Source organism: Planococcus citri, chromosome 3 (assembly GCF_950023065.1).
Source record: "Planococcus citri chromosome 3, ihPlaCitr1.1, whole genome shotgun sequence".
Classification (NCBI taxonomy): Eukaryota; Metazoa; Arthropoda; class Insecta; order Hemiptera; family Pseudococcidae; genus Planococcus; species Planococcus citri.
The window spans coordinates 19,882,033-19,899,256 of NC_088679.1; the positions used below are offsets into that span (position 1 = coordinate 19,882,033).

Consider the following 17,224-nt stretch of genomic DNA (forward strand, 5'->3'; position numbering starts at 1 on the left):
ACTTTCGGAAGCATGAAACACGGTACCTACCAAAAGGTAGGTAGGCAAATTGATGAAAACAATATGCATTTTTATTCCCATTCTACATTACATTTTTCTTTGAGATCTCGCCGCCATTAGGTTGTATTTTCCCATCGTTAAACTCGCGACAGGACAATCGTACATCAATTATTTTATCTAAGTCGAATGCTCTGTAGCTCTGCTGGCGAAACATATCTAATAATACGTGTAAATACACCTGAAAGAATTAACGTATCCTGTGAATGACGTAGGTCTAGGCAGATATAATATGATGAGAACACGATAGGTTAGATACGGTAAATCTAATACACCTACAAGTACAAGTACAAATCGGAGGACTTTACGGTATAATCATATCAGTAGGTATAATGTCGCGTTAAGTAGTAAAAAAATTACACTATTTTGCAACAAGAACACATTAAGATGTTCCGTTCTTCTGAAATATGTACTCGTATTGCATATTACCTGGTGCAGTGAAAAGTTGCAATGGTAGTGATTGGTAACCGGCGTATTTCTGAGTGTACGATATAAGCGAATAATTGGTATCTGGAAGGCTGGGTAAATCATTGGGAAATATTACTCGATCGCAATCCAAAGACAATTGGCCATCTTCCAATTTAACGCAGTCGCATGGTTGACGAAATTTTTTCAACAAATTATCGCATTCGTCGGCTACCACGATGGATAGCGATGAAGCCAAAACGAACAAGGTTATCAAGTAGGCCATCCTGAAATGAAAAGAGAAAATTACCGAATATTATTAGTAAGTTTTAAAAAAATGCCTAGGTACTCGTATATATCACATGTACGTTTGTATAATGATATATGGTACACAACATAAGGTAGATTGGATTAGGCATAGTGAAGTTTGTCTTCGTCCATTTTTATATGTACGTACGAGATGTAATACGACGATTATGACAAGAGCAAAAAAAAAATCTTCTCACACACAATCATCATGGCAATAAGACATTCGCATATTTTGCTAATAGTGTAAGTATACTTATAGGCGGTGATCGTATCATGTAGTAGATCACCGCTTCAGGTTAATCAAACCGTTACCACATCACTCATACTCGATCTATCCACTTATTGCCGATCATCACCGAGCACTTATAACGGTATACTTAAACGAGTGCTGTACGCGGAGGAGCCAATGATTTATGGAACTATCTTCCATAAACACACAGATAAGTATAGTAAGTAATTAAAGACTGAAAAAAATTTCATTAACCTTGCTAAACTTTGCTATAAACACATTCCCAAACACCTAAATTGCACACAATCAAACCAATTCCTCATTCGTGTTTGGTACTCGTAATAATAATACCTACCTACTCGATGGTGTGTTTTAGAATAGGCATCATCGTTACAGTTTTCAAAGCAATCATCGCGCATCGTAATGAAATTATGTTCCGTGAGATAATTATTAAAGTCGAATTTACGCTCGACTGTCGCAAGTTAGGTCGTTATGCTCTACTATACCGTAAAAATCGTAAACATTGCATACACCTGTCATCCTTAATTATTGTACATTTTAAGTGTGTCGATTTTTATCATCTATTGATTGCGCATCTCCAGCATCTCATCTCGTTGATCGATAACCTTTGTGTGTGTACCTTGAACTCGACAATATTATAAGGTAAAATTTTCAACAAGTCTGTTTCCTTTCCTTTCTTCTTCCTTCCTTCCACAATCTACAGAGCTCGAAACATTCTTACTTGTTAAGTACGTATATTATTTATATATCCACAATTTCTCATTCTAAAGCAATGGATCGAGTTACTCGCAAATCAAAACTTTCAAAAGGTTCGCAGTGTATGAAAAGCTTAAGGCATTACTCACACATTCATACCATTTTAACAACGTTTAACTAAACAAAAAGATCGTCGATCGATGATAATAAGTTATAAATTTTTTATCTCAAAATTCCAAGAATATGTAATTTAATTAGCGAATCTTCTACTGGTAATTACTCCTGTTTGTTGGTCGTATATATACTCAACTCATCGTATATGTTGGCGAAGTTAACAATTATGGGAGAAATACTTCTAAATTGATGGGAAGTTGTGTGTAGTTGCCTCTTCGCGTCTTCACGCAACCCATGTGAAAAATTCCAATCATTATGAGTAATAAGCAAGTAGGTAGCGAATCTTTGTATGTAGTTTGTATCGATGGAAATTAAATTATATATTTAGTCGAGCATTCGAATATTCGAAAATATTAAGCGTTGGTGTGTATTCGGTTCATTGGTCTCAATCAATAATAAATAATTCAAAAACTTGACCCAATCGTTAAAATCTTTTCGCCCAATGAGTTGAATTATATAGAGACAGACTACGAGAAAGAACAAGTAGGTGAGTGAGAAAGGTAGTCATAAGTCATAAAGTAAGTTGGATGGGAGTTTTTAGACCAAGACTGGAAGAAATGTTCCTCACCGTCTAATCCGATTTAAGATGAAATTTGGCTCACATGCCTCAGAATCAAATTTAAAGTGGATAAAGTTGATTTCTAGATTTTTGGAAATTTTTTTTAAATGAAAAAACTGTTATCTAATAGGTACCTACATTAATTTTCTACAAAGAGACTTTAATATAGAGATTGCAGAAATAGGCGATTCCAAAATTTTAAAAAAAAACACTCACGCATTTAGAGTGAGAACTGAGAAGACCAACTTTTCTTCAAATAAAATTAAAATCTTTTACGAACGAATTGATTCACTTTTTTTGATTAAGAAATTTTTTTAAATCAAAAATTATAATTAAAAAAAAACTTAATATACTCGTACATAGGTAGGTATAAATTTTAATTTAATTTTTTTTAATTTTTATTTTCATTTGTAGCTTACAGCAATTGACCTGTTTACAATCGAACCGAATCTTTTACGAACGATTGGCGATTATATAAATTGATTGATTTCTCGGTGAATCATTCGCGCAAACGAATTAATTAATTTACGATTGATTCGGTTTTTGTGAAACTACGAGTATATTGTACAGGAATTGATTTGTTTTCAAGCGAAGTGAATCAAATCAAATCGAATCATTTACAACCAATTGACGATTGAACAAACTGATTGATTTCCAAGTGAATCATTAGCGAACGAGTTGATTCGTATAAGTGACTCTTTCGCGAACGAATCGATTCATTTACTCAATTTTAGATGAATCGATTCGTATAAGTGACTCGTTCGTGAACGAATCGATTCATTTACTCAGTTTTTGATGAATCATTCGCGAACGAATCAATTCGTATAAGTGACTCGTTCGCGAACGAATCGATTTATCAACTCTATTTTTGGTGAATCATTCACAAACGAATTGAGTAATTTTTGGTGAATCATTCGCGAACGAATTCAATTTTTAGTGAATCATTCGCGAACGAATTGAATACTTTTTAGTGAATCATTTGCGAACGAATTGAATACATTTTAGTGAATCATTTGCGAACGAATTGAATGATTTTTGACGAATCATTTGCAAACGAATTGATTCGTGTTAGTGACTGGTTTACGAACGAATTGATTCGTTCATTAATTCGTTTAAGTGACTCGTTCGCAAACAAATCAATTCGTATAAGTGACTGGTTCGCGAACGAATTGATTCGTATAAGTGACTCGTTCACGAACGAATCGATTCATTTACTAAATTTTTCGTGACTCATTCATGAACAAATTGAGTAATTTTTGGTGAATCATTCGCAAACGAATTCAATTTTTAGTGAATCATTCGCGAACGAATTGAATCATTTTTAGTGAATCATTTGCGAACGAATTGATTCGTATAAGTGACTCGTTCGCGAACGAATTGATTCGTTCAAGTGACTCGTTCGCAAACAAATCAATTCATATAAATGACTCGTTCACGAACGAATTGATTCACTTACTCAATTTTTGGTGAATCATTCACGAACGAATTGAATAATTTTTAGTGAATCATTCGCGAACAAATTGGTTCGTATAAGTGACTCGTTCGCGAGCGAATCGATTCATTTACTCAATTTTTGGTGAATCATTCACGAACGAATTGAATAATTTTTAGTGAATCATTCGCGAACAAATTGGTTCGTATAAGTGACTCGTTCGCGAGCGAATCGATTCATTTACTCAATTTTTGGCGAATCATTCTCGAACGAATTGAATTACTTTTCGTGAATCATTCGCGAACGAATTCAATAATTTTTGGTGAATCATTCGCGAACAAATTGGTTCGTATAAGTGACTCGTTCGCGAGCGAATCGATTCATTTACTCAATTTTTGGTGAATCATTCACGAACGAATTGAATTAGTTTTTGTGAATCATTCGCGAACGAATTGATGCTCATTACTTTTTATATTCCGTGGTTCAATTATGTATTTTTTTTTCAATGTCAAAGCCTATTAAAGCCAGCAAAATCAACTTAAAATAAATTTCAAAACCAGAAAAATCAATTTTTTCATGTTTCAAATGATGACGTTTTATTTCTAAAATTATAAATTTTCGAAAATTTTTACTTTCGCTTTATTCGGACCAGTATTACTTTTCTAGAAATAAGTAGCTAGTTAGGTACTCCAAAAATGAAATTTTTTGAAAATCATTGTTCAAATTTTAGACCTAATACTGTTAAAACTTGCCAGATCAATTTCTCACATCTAAATGATGCTATGCTGTTTTATTTACATATAGGGTGCCAAAGAATAAAGCACATAAATGTACTCGTAATTAGAATAAAATGCAGGAAAGAAATAAGGCAGGTTACTTTTCAATGTAAACTAAAAAAAAGGGGTCCCGAACATTCCTTCGAATAAGTACATTTTCTCATCATAATACAAGAAAAATCCCAAATTGCCATTTTTTCAAAGACCCAATACCCTGAATCCACTTTTTCTGACCCTCGTTGTTCCGAATACACTACACAAACTTAAACTTTCCAAGAACTTTTGTCTTTTGTCAAAATTGTAAAAAATTCTGTTTCTTCTTTCTTCATAAAAATCGCCAAAAACTAAGTATTGTTTTTTTTTACCAAAGTCACAGAAAACCCTTTATATTGTTCAAAATTGGTACCATAAAGCTAGCTTATATTTAGTCGCAAAAAAATGTTGTTGTTTTTTCGTCAAAATTTAATTATCAAAAAATCTAAAATAGGTAATTCCAAAACCAGAAAAATCATTTTTTTTAATTTTTGAAATTATAATTTTAAAAAAAAATTTTCTATTCATGTTTTTAACTTTTTTATCGATAAAAGTATATCGTTGAACTCTCGCTTTTGAAGGAACTCTTTGTTTCTTTTTTTCAGGCATTTTATTAGTATTTTTTTAAAGCTGTAACGGACGTTCAGACTGAGGGTATAAAGGAAGATGATATCCTTGATATGTATACTTACTCACTTTTTCAAGCATGGAATTTACGTCTTTTTAAATTTTTGCGAGGTTGCCACATCTCGTATTTTGGAATAACATTACATATCCAACCTATTGCCGAAATTTTGAAATTTCGAACAAAGTAAACAAAACATTTATTGCGACGATGGTTATAAAAAAAAGATTTACATGGAAAACTACCTACATTTAAAGCCGAAAAATTATGCTAAATATTTAAATTACTGCCCAGATCCGAGTGTTATGAAACTTGACATAACTCTTTATAACACTCTTGCATCCAAGTTAGTTATTATTCGGAGCATTCCGTCTCGAGACGATTATGCAGGAATTTACGATATAAAACTAGTTTATAAAAATACACTCGAGTGTTTTATTTTTCAAACTTCACACAACCGAATCATTTTATTAGGATAAATGTTTCAAATACGCATAAATTCTTAAAATTGAGTAGGTACTTATATGCTTGTATTTTACTAGTACCAAATACGTTTTATATTGTTTTATTAGAGAAGAGATGTTCCAGATATGTACAAAGGTAAAAGATCCATGCTAAGCTTGAACAGTTATATTGAACCTAACACCTGTATATCTATTGGTATACCTACTCTAAGTAAGCACATCCAATAATTAAGGAAATCTATTACGATCAATCGCATCTGAAAACACCTAACAGCTATTTGATTTGCCATATTGGGGCCAACAAAATGCGCATCACAGTTTGTCAGCAGGGGAAACACTTCCATTCGAGTAATGTAGGTATTTTATGGCCGACTGTGTCGATAATACGAAACACCACGGGTATGAGGTAGCGTTCAACTTCCTTTGAAAATTTTTTTACCCGATTAATAATTAAGTAATTAAAGATGGTTGGAGTACCCGAGTTGATCGTCGCAATTTCAAATATCTCCCAGAGTGACGATAAAATATGAAAAATCTGTAATAGTGGTACTGCTTCTAGTAAATCCTGCTATTTTGTTTCCAAGGTCGATAGATTCAATAGGTATTATTTTGGTCAAAAAAGATATCCACCGTGTAGATAATTTGCCACCTCCTCTTGCACCGAGCTAAACAGGTTTTTAAGATAGGAATTCACGTAGGAGAGATAATTTTTTCAATTTGCATCCAAATTGAAAGAGGAAGAAAAGCCAACGTAGAACGCATTTCTTTAGGCGGATTCGCATTGCATTGGCGAGGTTGAAAAAACTGTCACATATCGTGTAACGTATGCAGCTTTCGAGTTGATTTCGGATTTGGAAAATGGTTAAAATGATAGTCACGACATAGGATATCACGATCTGCGGATCATTAATACGTACCAAATACACCGTTTTCAGTAACTTGTTCCTTCTCACTATATAGTCAGTACTATTGTATAAATTTACATAACGGCCATCGCCACTGCCACTGTCTAATATGTACATGTACAGTCGCCCAAAGTAACGAAATAATCAGCTCTTTGATAGGTACCTATGCTTTCTTCAGGGGACATTTTTTTTTTTCATTAAGGAATCCCAACTGAGATGAATCTTCTGGCGAAATTCTCTCTACACAAAAAGACTGGGTACAGTTCTGATTCTTCATTCAGTAGGTACACGATGATAGAATAAGTCATCACAGGTGTACTCGTAAGTTAGGTAAATAGTTTGTATTATGTGTGCTAAGGTACCTACTTTGTATCCTATGTAGTGTACTTGTACCTTACCTATATTATGTACAAGGTAATGAGGGTAATATGTTTTTGTCGCCTATAGTTAATTTACGACGCCATATAATGGCTTATTGTTTTGTAATAAATACTTGTAATAAAAAGTAAACTTCTTTTACATCCTATGATAAATATATATACCTAGGTAACCTAGTGTTGGTGATATTCAGACGACACACTGATTTCTTTTCAATATATTAAATACCTAAGTAAAATGCATTTGCGTATACTCAATACCGGAACTTTTACATTGACGACGATAAGCTAATACTTAAGTAATTTAGAATGCGATATTACGAGTAGAAATCTCAAATAGTAAATGCTTAATTATATTATACTGCACTTATTCGATAATTATATGCATGCTAGAATAAAACAGAAATTATTTACGGCAAGATCATGACTCAAATCGCATATTTATTTCTACAATAATTTCAAGAATCGGAATGACAAAGTTTTGTCATTTGTGATCTGTCACGAGAAAACCAGGTTAGTGTCCAAAAAATCGATATTTTTTTTTTTATGGATATTGGTAGTACTCAGGGTGCAGAATCTGCCTGCGGTGGTAAAAACGTTCGCGAACGATTCTTTTGACCCTAAATTTAAGGTTAAAAAATAGAGCAACTACAAAAAAAAAGAAAAAAAATTTTTTTTTTTCATTTTCTCAAAATGTATGCCCGGGGGAGCCAACATGCAAATTTTTGTGGATATCCGCTCACATTTGTAGGATTTAGGCCGTTTTTTTGAAATTTGAATGAGGCTTAAGCTGGAAAAATCAACTCTTTCCACCTTGAACAAGTTTTTTGAAAAAAATTGAAAAACTCAATAAATAACTTTATTTTATGTTAATAATTCATTCTTAGTAGTTTTTGCGAAATTTTTGGTGCGAAATTTTAAAAAAACGAAAAAATCGATTTAGGGAAATTTCGATTATCGGCCTTTGGCAACTCTGATTTTGAAAAAAAATGTCAGGTTATATTGGCACCCCTGGTGGTCAAAAATGGTCCAAGTTTCCCGGACATACGAATCATAGATCTCCGAACACATAGATTCAAAACTTCAAATGCCCGTCCTGTAAAATTTACGTTTTGGACACTAACCTGGTTTTCTCGTGACAGATCACATTTTTAGGAATATTTTGTAGATTTAGATTTTAAACTTTTCAAGCTGATACGATTTGGACTGATTTAATGAGTCATATACTCCTCTTGGAGACTCCAGATCTGCTCGAAAATCGTCGCAATCAATTTTGGAGGTCGACTTCAGCATAAGAACCTATTTTCAGATTTTTTCTCAATATTTACTTTTTTTGTAGATAATTATATAACTAAGCACGTAATTCTGTATACTCTAAAGAAAACAGGGCTTCCATCCTCTTTGCTCTGGAGTACAGAATTGTATTGATGTGTCATTTCCATTATGTTCAAAAATCATCCAAAAGCCAAAAACTCGATTTGTGCTGAGTAAAATTTGGATCTGAGGAGTTGAGGGGTGATAACACTATTTCTACAGTATGACACAAAAGTAGTGCTCCGTGGTTTTTATTTCCAAGTGGAAAAAGCTAGCGAGATGAATGTAGCGGCGTTGAGTAGGAAAAAATAAGGGCTTTCAAAAGCGACCTTGAAAATTTCAGACCCATGCACAGGGTGTCCACAAATTGAAAAACCGGTTTGGTCAAAAAATTGAAACTGGTTTTTATTGGCGCAATGTATTCTACACATTAAGGCAACCAAAATGAGATATGAATTTTTTGAAACAGGTTCATTAATTTGCAACCAGTTGACAAAAAATACCCAAAAATTGCAGATAAAGAAAAAAACTTCAACAAAAGTTGTAGAGCTACAATTTTGTCTAATCACATTTTGAAACCGGTTCATTGGTTCGCATTTAGCAACCAGTTTTTGACAATCAGCTAAAAATTGGAGATAGAGAAAAAAGCTTGAAACAAAAGATGTAGAGCGTGAAAAATTGAATCATTTTCGCTGATCGGATTTTGAAACCGGTTCCTTAATTTGCAACCAGTTATCAAAAATTACCTAAAAATTGGAGATCGAGAAAAAAGCTTAAAACAAAAGTTGTAGGGCGTGGAAAATTACACAATTCTGTTCAATCACATTTTGAAACCAGTTCATTGGTTCGCATTTAGCAACTAGTTTTTGACAATCACCTAAAAATTGTATATAGAGAAAAAAACCTTGAAAAAAGTTTTAGAAAGTGAAAATTTTAACCATTTTTGCTGATAGGATTTAGAAAATGGCTTATTAACTACGTAACTTTTGATGGCTTGCTTCGAATTAATAATTAACCAGTTTCGAAATCTGATTCACGAAAATAGTTCAATTTTTCACACTCTACAACTTATGTTTGGAACTTTTTTCTCCATCTCTAATTTTTAGGTGATTGACAATAACATCGTTGCTAAATGCAATAATGAACCGGTTTCACAATGTGATTACACTTGTTTTTGCATTTTTATTCCATTTGGCAAAAATAGGGGGGGGGGATAAAAATCAGCCACGAGAAAAACATACAAATTTTGCCAAATAAAATGATGAGTTTTTAAAGTGAAATAAAAGATGAAATGAAAATTTTTTGGTCTTGGAAAAAGATAGAAATTGACCAAAGCAAAGAGAGGGCAAACGTTTTTAAAAATTCGTAAGTATTTCGAGAGATAAAAAAACAATGTTTTTTAAAAGTTTGTTAATTTTTTTATCTCAAAATTTTACAATTTGAATGATGGGTTTTTAAAGTAAGGGCAAAAGCTTGCAGAAATTTAGCTTGTCTTAAAAAAATAACATCGAAAATGGTAAGTGCCAAGCGTGTATCTTCATCCCCAATTGTCACTTTTTGCCTAACTTTGTTTCTTTTGCAAAAATGGAGGGAGTTGCTCTAAAAATGAACTACGATGAAAACTTTAGAAAAATGCAATAGGTATGGGTAAGTATCAAATTATAGATTTTTATGAGGACGCTTAATTTAAATTTCATCGACCTTTTGGATCTCTGACCACAAATGACCCTACTAGAGTGTGGAAGGGGAGGTTTCAAAACCGAAAAATTTTGAAAAATGTAATATAGATACCAAATTATAGGTTTTTGAGGATGCTGATTTCAATCGTATCGATTATTTGCCCCTCTTGACTGAAAATAGCTTCATGGGGTGAAGAATTGTACCAAAATTCAAAATTTTCAAATTTTCGTACCCTTGTCCTTTTGAGAACCAATTTGGGGTTTGGGGTCAAACATAATGTTCAAAAACGAATTCAGCGTCCTCAAAAATCCTCTTTTGAATATCCATGGTAAATTTTTTGAAAATTTTCAATTTTCCATCTCCCTTTTTTTGAGCTCATTTTGGAGATTCGAATCAAATATGGTCATCAAATCGGTTTAAATTATAAATTTGAAGTTGAAATGCAATTTATATAGGAAACAACATTTCCAAAATTTTTCTGTGTTGATTTTATCCATTCCTCCCACTTTTAATTCCCTCTGGGCCTCTCCATATTTGGCTTGATTTTTGAATTTTCACCTCCATCCAACATTTCAAGAGTTGAAGTGCATTTTTCGATTTTGGGTGAATTTTCACAAAATCAAATTTGGGTCAAAAATCAGAAAAAAAATCAAAATTTCACCAAATTGGCTTGAAAAACTGAAATCAGATATGTACCATGTGGTCTGTTTTTGAGCTCCCAAATTTATTGAAAACTGTTTAGAAACATTCGGAGCAGTTCATGGAGCCTCCACAGCAGATTTTTGACAGTTGGAAAGCCAGCCTTTTATTCGTACTTTAATTTCAACTGAGTCAATTAGGAGTGGTTTCAAGTCATTTTGGAGCCTCAATCCATATTTTGGAATTTCAGATTTTCAAGGAAGTGCCATTAATGATGTCTAAATTGCCTTTTGTACCTACCTACTTATTGTTTTTCATTTTTTTTTTAAATTTTGATGGACCCTAGCAAAAAATTATGGCCAAATGAATCGACTAGATATGTTGATGATAAGAGTACGTAGAGAGAATTTTAGCTTTCAAAACGTTATTGGGTGTTTTGTGAAAATTTAAACTTTGAACAATTTGTTGGAGGCTCCAAAACTGCTCAAAGCGTTTTGAATCCGTTTCTAATAAATTTTGGAGTTCGAAAATAGGGTACATTTCAGCTTTCTAGGTCAATTTGATGAATTTCTTAGCCGAAATTTGATTTTTCTAAAAATTGAAAAATGTAGGTAGGTAGGTAGGTACTTTTACATCTAAAATTTTGGCTGGTGAAAAGTATATTTTTGCATGCTCTCTCGATTCAGCTTCGTTCGGCTCAAATCTTTTTTTGCCACTTGGGATACCTCCATAGCTAATTGTTAACTAGTTAACAATAACAGGTCATCTTTTTCCAAAAAAAATTATCAAAATTGGCGGTAGAATAATCAAGAGGTCTCTGTAAAAGAATGAAACTACTTGGAATGTCTCACCTACATTATTGAACAAAACTCTTACGATTTCGACAATTTTTAGATATAAATTTTTGCAACAATTTTATACGACGTCTCGACTTCAACCACTTTTAGACACAGAGCTACACCACAAATCGATACCTACAATAATCCTAATAATACCACAATACTTTAGAAACAATTCTACGTATTCTTCGACAATTCAAAAACACACGTACCAGGTACCTCTGCAGACATGAATGAAACATAATAATACGCGAGTACATACAACATTCAAAACGACAACAAAGTGAATTTTTTACGTTCCTGCATAGCAGAAAAATACGGTAAATTTGCATAAATTACCCGCAAATGCAGCGATAAATATTAATACACAGTTAGGTACATGCGGGTTCCATTCATACACACTGCACAGCACCAATGCAAAAAAAAAAAATGCACAATAAACGAAAGACATCGGGAACCATAATCTATAACTGTATAAGCCATAACTGCAGAGAGCGTACATATACAAATACATATCATCAATTAGAGCGTTTGAATTCACAGGTCGTCGAAAGCAAAGGAAATTCATCAAGTCCAAAACTAGGTAACCGTACACGTTGAAATAATAAAAAAAATTAAGGTATGTGCTACCGCGTTGATAATGTAACAAATTTATGTCTAAAACAAAGTACCTCGCAGTAGTCTACACCTCTCTTCAGTCTTCACCTCCATAACTTCTACGTAGGTACTTATTCACATTACAATGCAAACGTACCTAATATAAAACTTATTCACACATTAAAGACATCTTTATGGGTATAAAATGAATCCTCATCACGATGAAAAGTTCAACAGTTTTCTCGATTAGGTATCTACCTATTGTTACCATTTAAAATGTTAATGTGCTGAATAAATGCATCGTCTTATCTGGCGTCCATCTTTGAACACTAAATACCTACTTAATTTTATACTTCACATTCGCGGTCGTCGTCGGTCGTGTTGCTGATTAGTCTCACAGTTGAAAAATCGAATAACGAACTGCTATTTTTCCACTTGCTCGAGGCTGACTCTACATACACCACCACGTAGGTATACAGGTACATCATCCGTACATGATACAATACTGTGTAGCAGAGCAGGTCTACTAGGTACATATAATTTACACTTACCCTATTGATCAACCAAGCATTTAGAAAATTTCGTCATGGATGCATGGCAACAAGTGGTAAAATAAACCAGAAAGTGAAAAAAGATGTAAAAACGAACGATGCATGCATGATAAATGTTAATAACCCAATTTTATTCAACTTATGTGTAGTTGGGCACAATTCGATGTTTTATAGTAATAAGTATGAGAATACCGTAATTATTGAATCACACGATCAAGGTTCTGCATCTTCTTCTTCTTCTTCGTCTTCGGAAATGAAATACATATTACGCATATTTTTTCGCCTTTTATTTTCAACACACAGGTGTTGACTCATTTGATCGATTTCTCTTTTAATGTAAAAATATTCGTATTTTATTATTATTATATATTTTTTCAATAATAAAAAAAACCGTTGAGTAAATAATTTTATTGTTTTTTCACTCGATCTTATAAACACTCTCGGTGTAACAAAATGAAAATTATTATGTGTTGAAGTTGATGAGGTGATTATTTCGAGAGAAAAAAAAAGAGTGATAACCGAACCATTCAAATTATAGGGCTTGTTACAAAATAAACAGGAAGTTAACTGGAAGAGACTGAAGACACGAAGTGAAAAAAAGTCCAGGTACCTATAGGAAGATCATTTGTAAATATCTTTGGTTCAATGAAGCGATACATAGTACGTAGGAAAGGAACTATGTATAGTGGAGGTAATCGGATCAATTGTTTGATTCTCTCAGTGAGTACCTAAGGCAAGTATACCGTATAGTGTAAGTTAACGAATTTGTGTAGGTTTATGAAATAAAGTATAGAGAAAAGTGAACTATTTTTCAAGAGCAAAGACCAATAGGTAGGAGGATATAAGAACGTTGAAAATTACCTTTTGGAGCCAGCGACACTTTTCCTCAAAATTAGTTATGATTTTTTCGTTTAAAATCTAACACATTAATTTTGACGAAATATGGGTCATATTGTAGGGGCTTACGAGAGCTTTTCACAAAAAAATCAACACTCCCCCTCCCCACAACCTTCTGTCATTCAAATTTACGAATTGCTCCTTACCCAAAAAGATACGAGTTGTCAAATCCAGAAAAATCATTTCTAGAACCTTATCATAAAGCCATAGAAAATGCATCCTTATTTGGGGGAGGGGAGATGAGCAAAGAACCAGAAATCCTTAACTGAGTATCACAAATTTCCACTAAAAAAATGAAAAAATTTTTGTCATTTTTTTGTTGGAAGGGGAGGGGGAGAAGGGAGAAGTGAAAATACTGATTTTGTTGAGTACAATTATTAAAAGTGAGTTGTTCTTGTTATAGCGAAATATGAGATGAAATGACACTTTTCACTTTAAAAAAATCTCAATTTAATTTTTGAATTTTTGGAAGTTTATTTAAGTATTTGATGGTTTTTTAGAAGTTTTAATTTAAAAAAAAAAAAAACTGGCTTGAGCAAAGCGGGGGCTCAGGCTTTCGAAAATTTGAATTTCGAGAGGTAAAAACTTTGCCTTTAAAATTTTGAAATTTGAGAAACATTTTTTTCTTAGAAATTTCAAGGGCAAGAGCTTTAGAAAATTTGTGTTTAGAGAGAGGAAAAAAAACAGTGTATTCTTTACCAGTATCGAAGGATTTTTTTTTTGGTACTTATAAACATTTTTTGTGGATGTTTAGAATTTAGAAAGTTCAATGAACCGAGCAAAGCGTGTGCTAAAGTTTTGAAAAATTTGTAATTCAAGAAAGAATTACCTACTAATAATTTTTTTTTACAAGAATGGGTCAATTTTTCTGCCTTTGCGACGTTTTCGAAAGTTGGAACAGATATTACGTTCTTGATGAAGAAATTTATAAATATGTTTTTCTTGGAAAATTCATCAATCACTCCTGTAATTTATCAAAAAATCACAATTTCCCAGCCGAATTTTCAGCATTTAGAAGGGAGAACTGTCTGTCCCTTTGCACCCTTCCCCCCGAATAGTTATACTGTTTTTTTTAAACAATGAGTTGGCCCATTTATTTGGTATTTTGGTAAAAATGTTAAGTACCTACACTAAAGATAGATTGTGAAAAGAAAATCAAAGAATTTTGACTAAATTCAAGTAGAGATTTTCATTTTGAGTTAAAATTCACTCAGAAAAATGTTTAGGTATCCGGAGGAGCCCTTGGAGGGGAAATATAGGGCCTCAAACGAGGGGCATATTTTTAAAAAATTGTGGTTTTCTCGCTCTTATGTAAGTAATCCTTAGGTACTTAATCTCTTTTGGAAAAAATTAGCCAGTCTCAAATGATGGAATTTGAGACTCAATTCTATGTCGACCTAGACCATTGCCATTAAATTTAAGACCACTTTTAATGTTCTACTCAAAGGCTGAAAATTAACAAATCCTTCGTTTTTGGCTGAATTCGTGTTTTGGAAATTTTTTCTTCCCAAATATTTCGCATTGATTATGCCAAAAGATAAAAAAAAAAAACCTCATTCTTGAAACTAGGAAAATATTTTTGAGACGTAGAGGTGTCAATTTCTTGGCCACTATTGCCAATTTCAATTTTTAAAATATCGAAAAAATTGGCAAGTTTTTGGCTATTTTCCTTTATTTGAAAGAGTAAATACCTACGACGTAAAAACTGTCTGAACAAAATTTCAGGTTCTAAAGTTTTATTTTTGGATTTTTGAAAACTAAAAAAAAAAAAGATTCAAAAAAGCTGTTTTAAGGGCAATTTACAGACTTTTTCACGAAGTATAAATTTTTTTAGCAAAGTGAACCAATGTGAATACGAATAATTCTTTCAATTCAACTCTTAGACATCAATAACGAGTTCATTTGAGCCATTCTGGAGCCTCCAGTAACTTTTTATTTTCTCCAGAAGTTTTTTAAATCGTTCTGAAAGGGCTAAAAATGAACTTTAGCTTTTATAACAACTTTGGTCGGTGCTTATTGGGCAGTGAAAAAAAAAATGAAATTCAAAAAACGTATGACCAAACATTTTGGGGCATAAGTCCATTTTTGGCCCTTTCAGAGTGACTTGAGATTTCTAGATTTTGAAAACTTGTTGAAGGGGGGGGGGGCTCTAAAAACGTAAAATTGATACAGTTTTCAATTCAGATGATCGTGTAGACTCAACGAGGCGATTTTTTTTACCGAAGAAACCACTTTGTTTTGTACCTATGTACCTAAATTCTTTGAAAATTCGTCCTTTTCACTTTTTCTGGCATTTACAGATTGGTCAAAAATTCACTTTTGAACTCGTGCTCCTAAAATTTAGAAAAAAATCACTCAAAAAGGTCCAGAAGGTGCTCAATCGACACCTAGGTGCTACCTAAAGTTGATTTTTGCCTCTTCCAGAATAATTTGAAATTTCTGAAGATATTTGAGAACTTGCTGGAGGTTTCAAAAACCTCAAATTGAGATTTTTTCAAATCGAATCAGGTGATTGTATACTTGGACATATCAGTCGATATCTTGAATTTTTCACTTTCTTAAAAGTTACATAAAATTGGTCAAAAATTCACTGCTGAATTTCACAATCCAGCAATCCCACGATAAATCACTATAAACAGCCGAAAGTGTGCCCAATGTTTATTTTGATTCTTCCAAAGCAAAGTATAAAAAATCGCTGGAGACTCCAGAATGGTCCAAATCTACCTACCAGATTGTTGATTTGTCATTTGTGAGAGTCTGATTGAAGAAATTATTCGAATCGGTTTACTGTAGTACCTAAAAAATATTTATTTACGTTCAAAAACTTCTAATTGCTGTTTTCATCAGGTAAGTAAATTTGTCCTATTGCATTATTGCAATTTGCAGGTAACGATGAAGGCACTTGAAGTAGGTAAAATTGAACAAATAGGTACAATTGAACCTACGCCATTGTAATTACTTACTCCGTAGCATTTAATATCTTTAAGAACACATCGATAGTCGTTTCTAGTAGAAAGAAAAAGAAAAAAAATCTCTGAACCAGTGGCATCTTCACTTCGTTATCATTCTGCTGTTAATTCGACGAGAATCTCTGAATCACCGGCATCCCTCATTAAAAATTCTTCTCTCGTACTGGATGCAGCGACTTTCATGCGTTTTATAAATTATACTCGAAGAGATGAGCTGTAAATGAGAACAATGTCTTTCATACGTGTGAGACGCGATCAGGTAGGTAAGAATGTTTATACTAACATTTCGATGGCCATTACCCCTAGCATCATCAGGTACAGCATTGCTCCTCTACACCTCGACACTGTGTGTTTGAAAATGACTGATTGTTTTTACAATATGAAAACAAAACCACCTGCGCGTGTTTTATTTGGTACCGTATTTTAACACGATGACGCGATAAGGTGTATTGTCCCATTAGGAAAATATACTTTGCAATTCTTGTCAAAAAATTATATAAGTAAGCTCGATATTTATTCATATATTCAAAATCATAAATACGAGGATGGGTTCACCATTACCCACTCTAAGGTCTCAAGTACATTTTATGGATAAAAAAAATGTACGTAACTAATACCTGTAGAGCTAAACTCACATGGCATATCGTCCAATTTTAAAGTAGTCTTGTCTACTGGC

The 17,224-nt window shown here is 33.0% G+C and overlaps 1 protein-coding gene across 1 annotated transcript in view; it reads right to left on the minus strand.

Annotated features, from left to right (window-relative positions):
* LOC135838977 (protein artichoke) overlaps positions 1-17,224 on the minus strand; it is a 61,054-nt gene that overhangs the window by 15,898 nt on the left and 27,932 nt on the right. Inside the window, exon 2 of the mRNA XM_065354815.1 lies at positions 487-749. Coding sequence (XP_065210887.1) covers positions 487-748 — 262 coding nt within the window. The 5' untranslated portion in view covers position 749. The remainder of the gene's footprint in view (positions 1-486; positions 750-17,224) is intronic.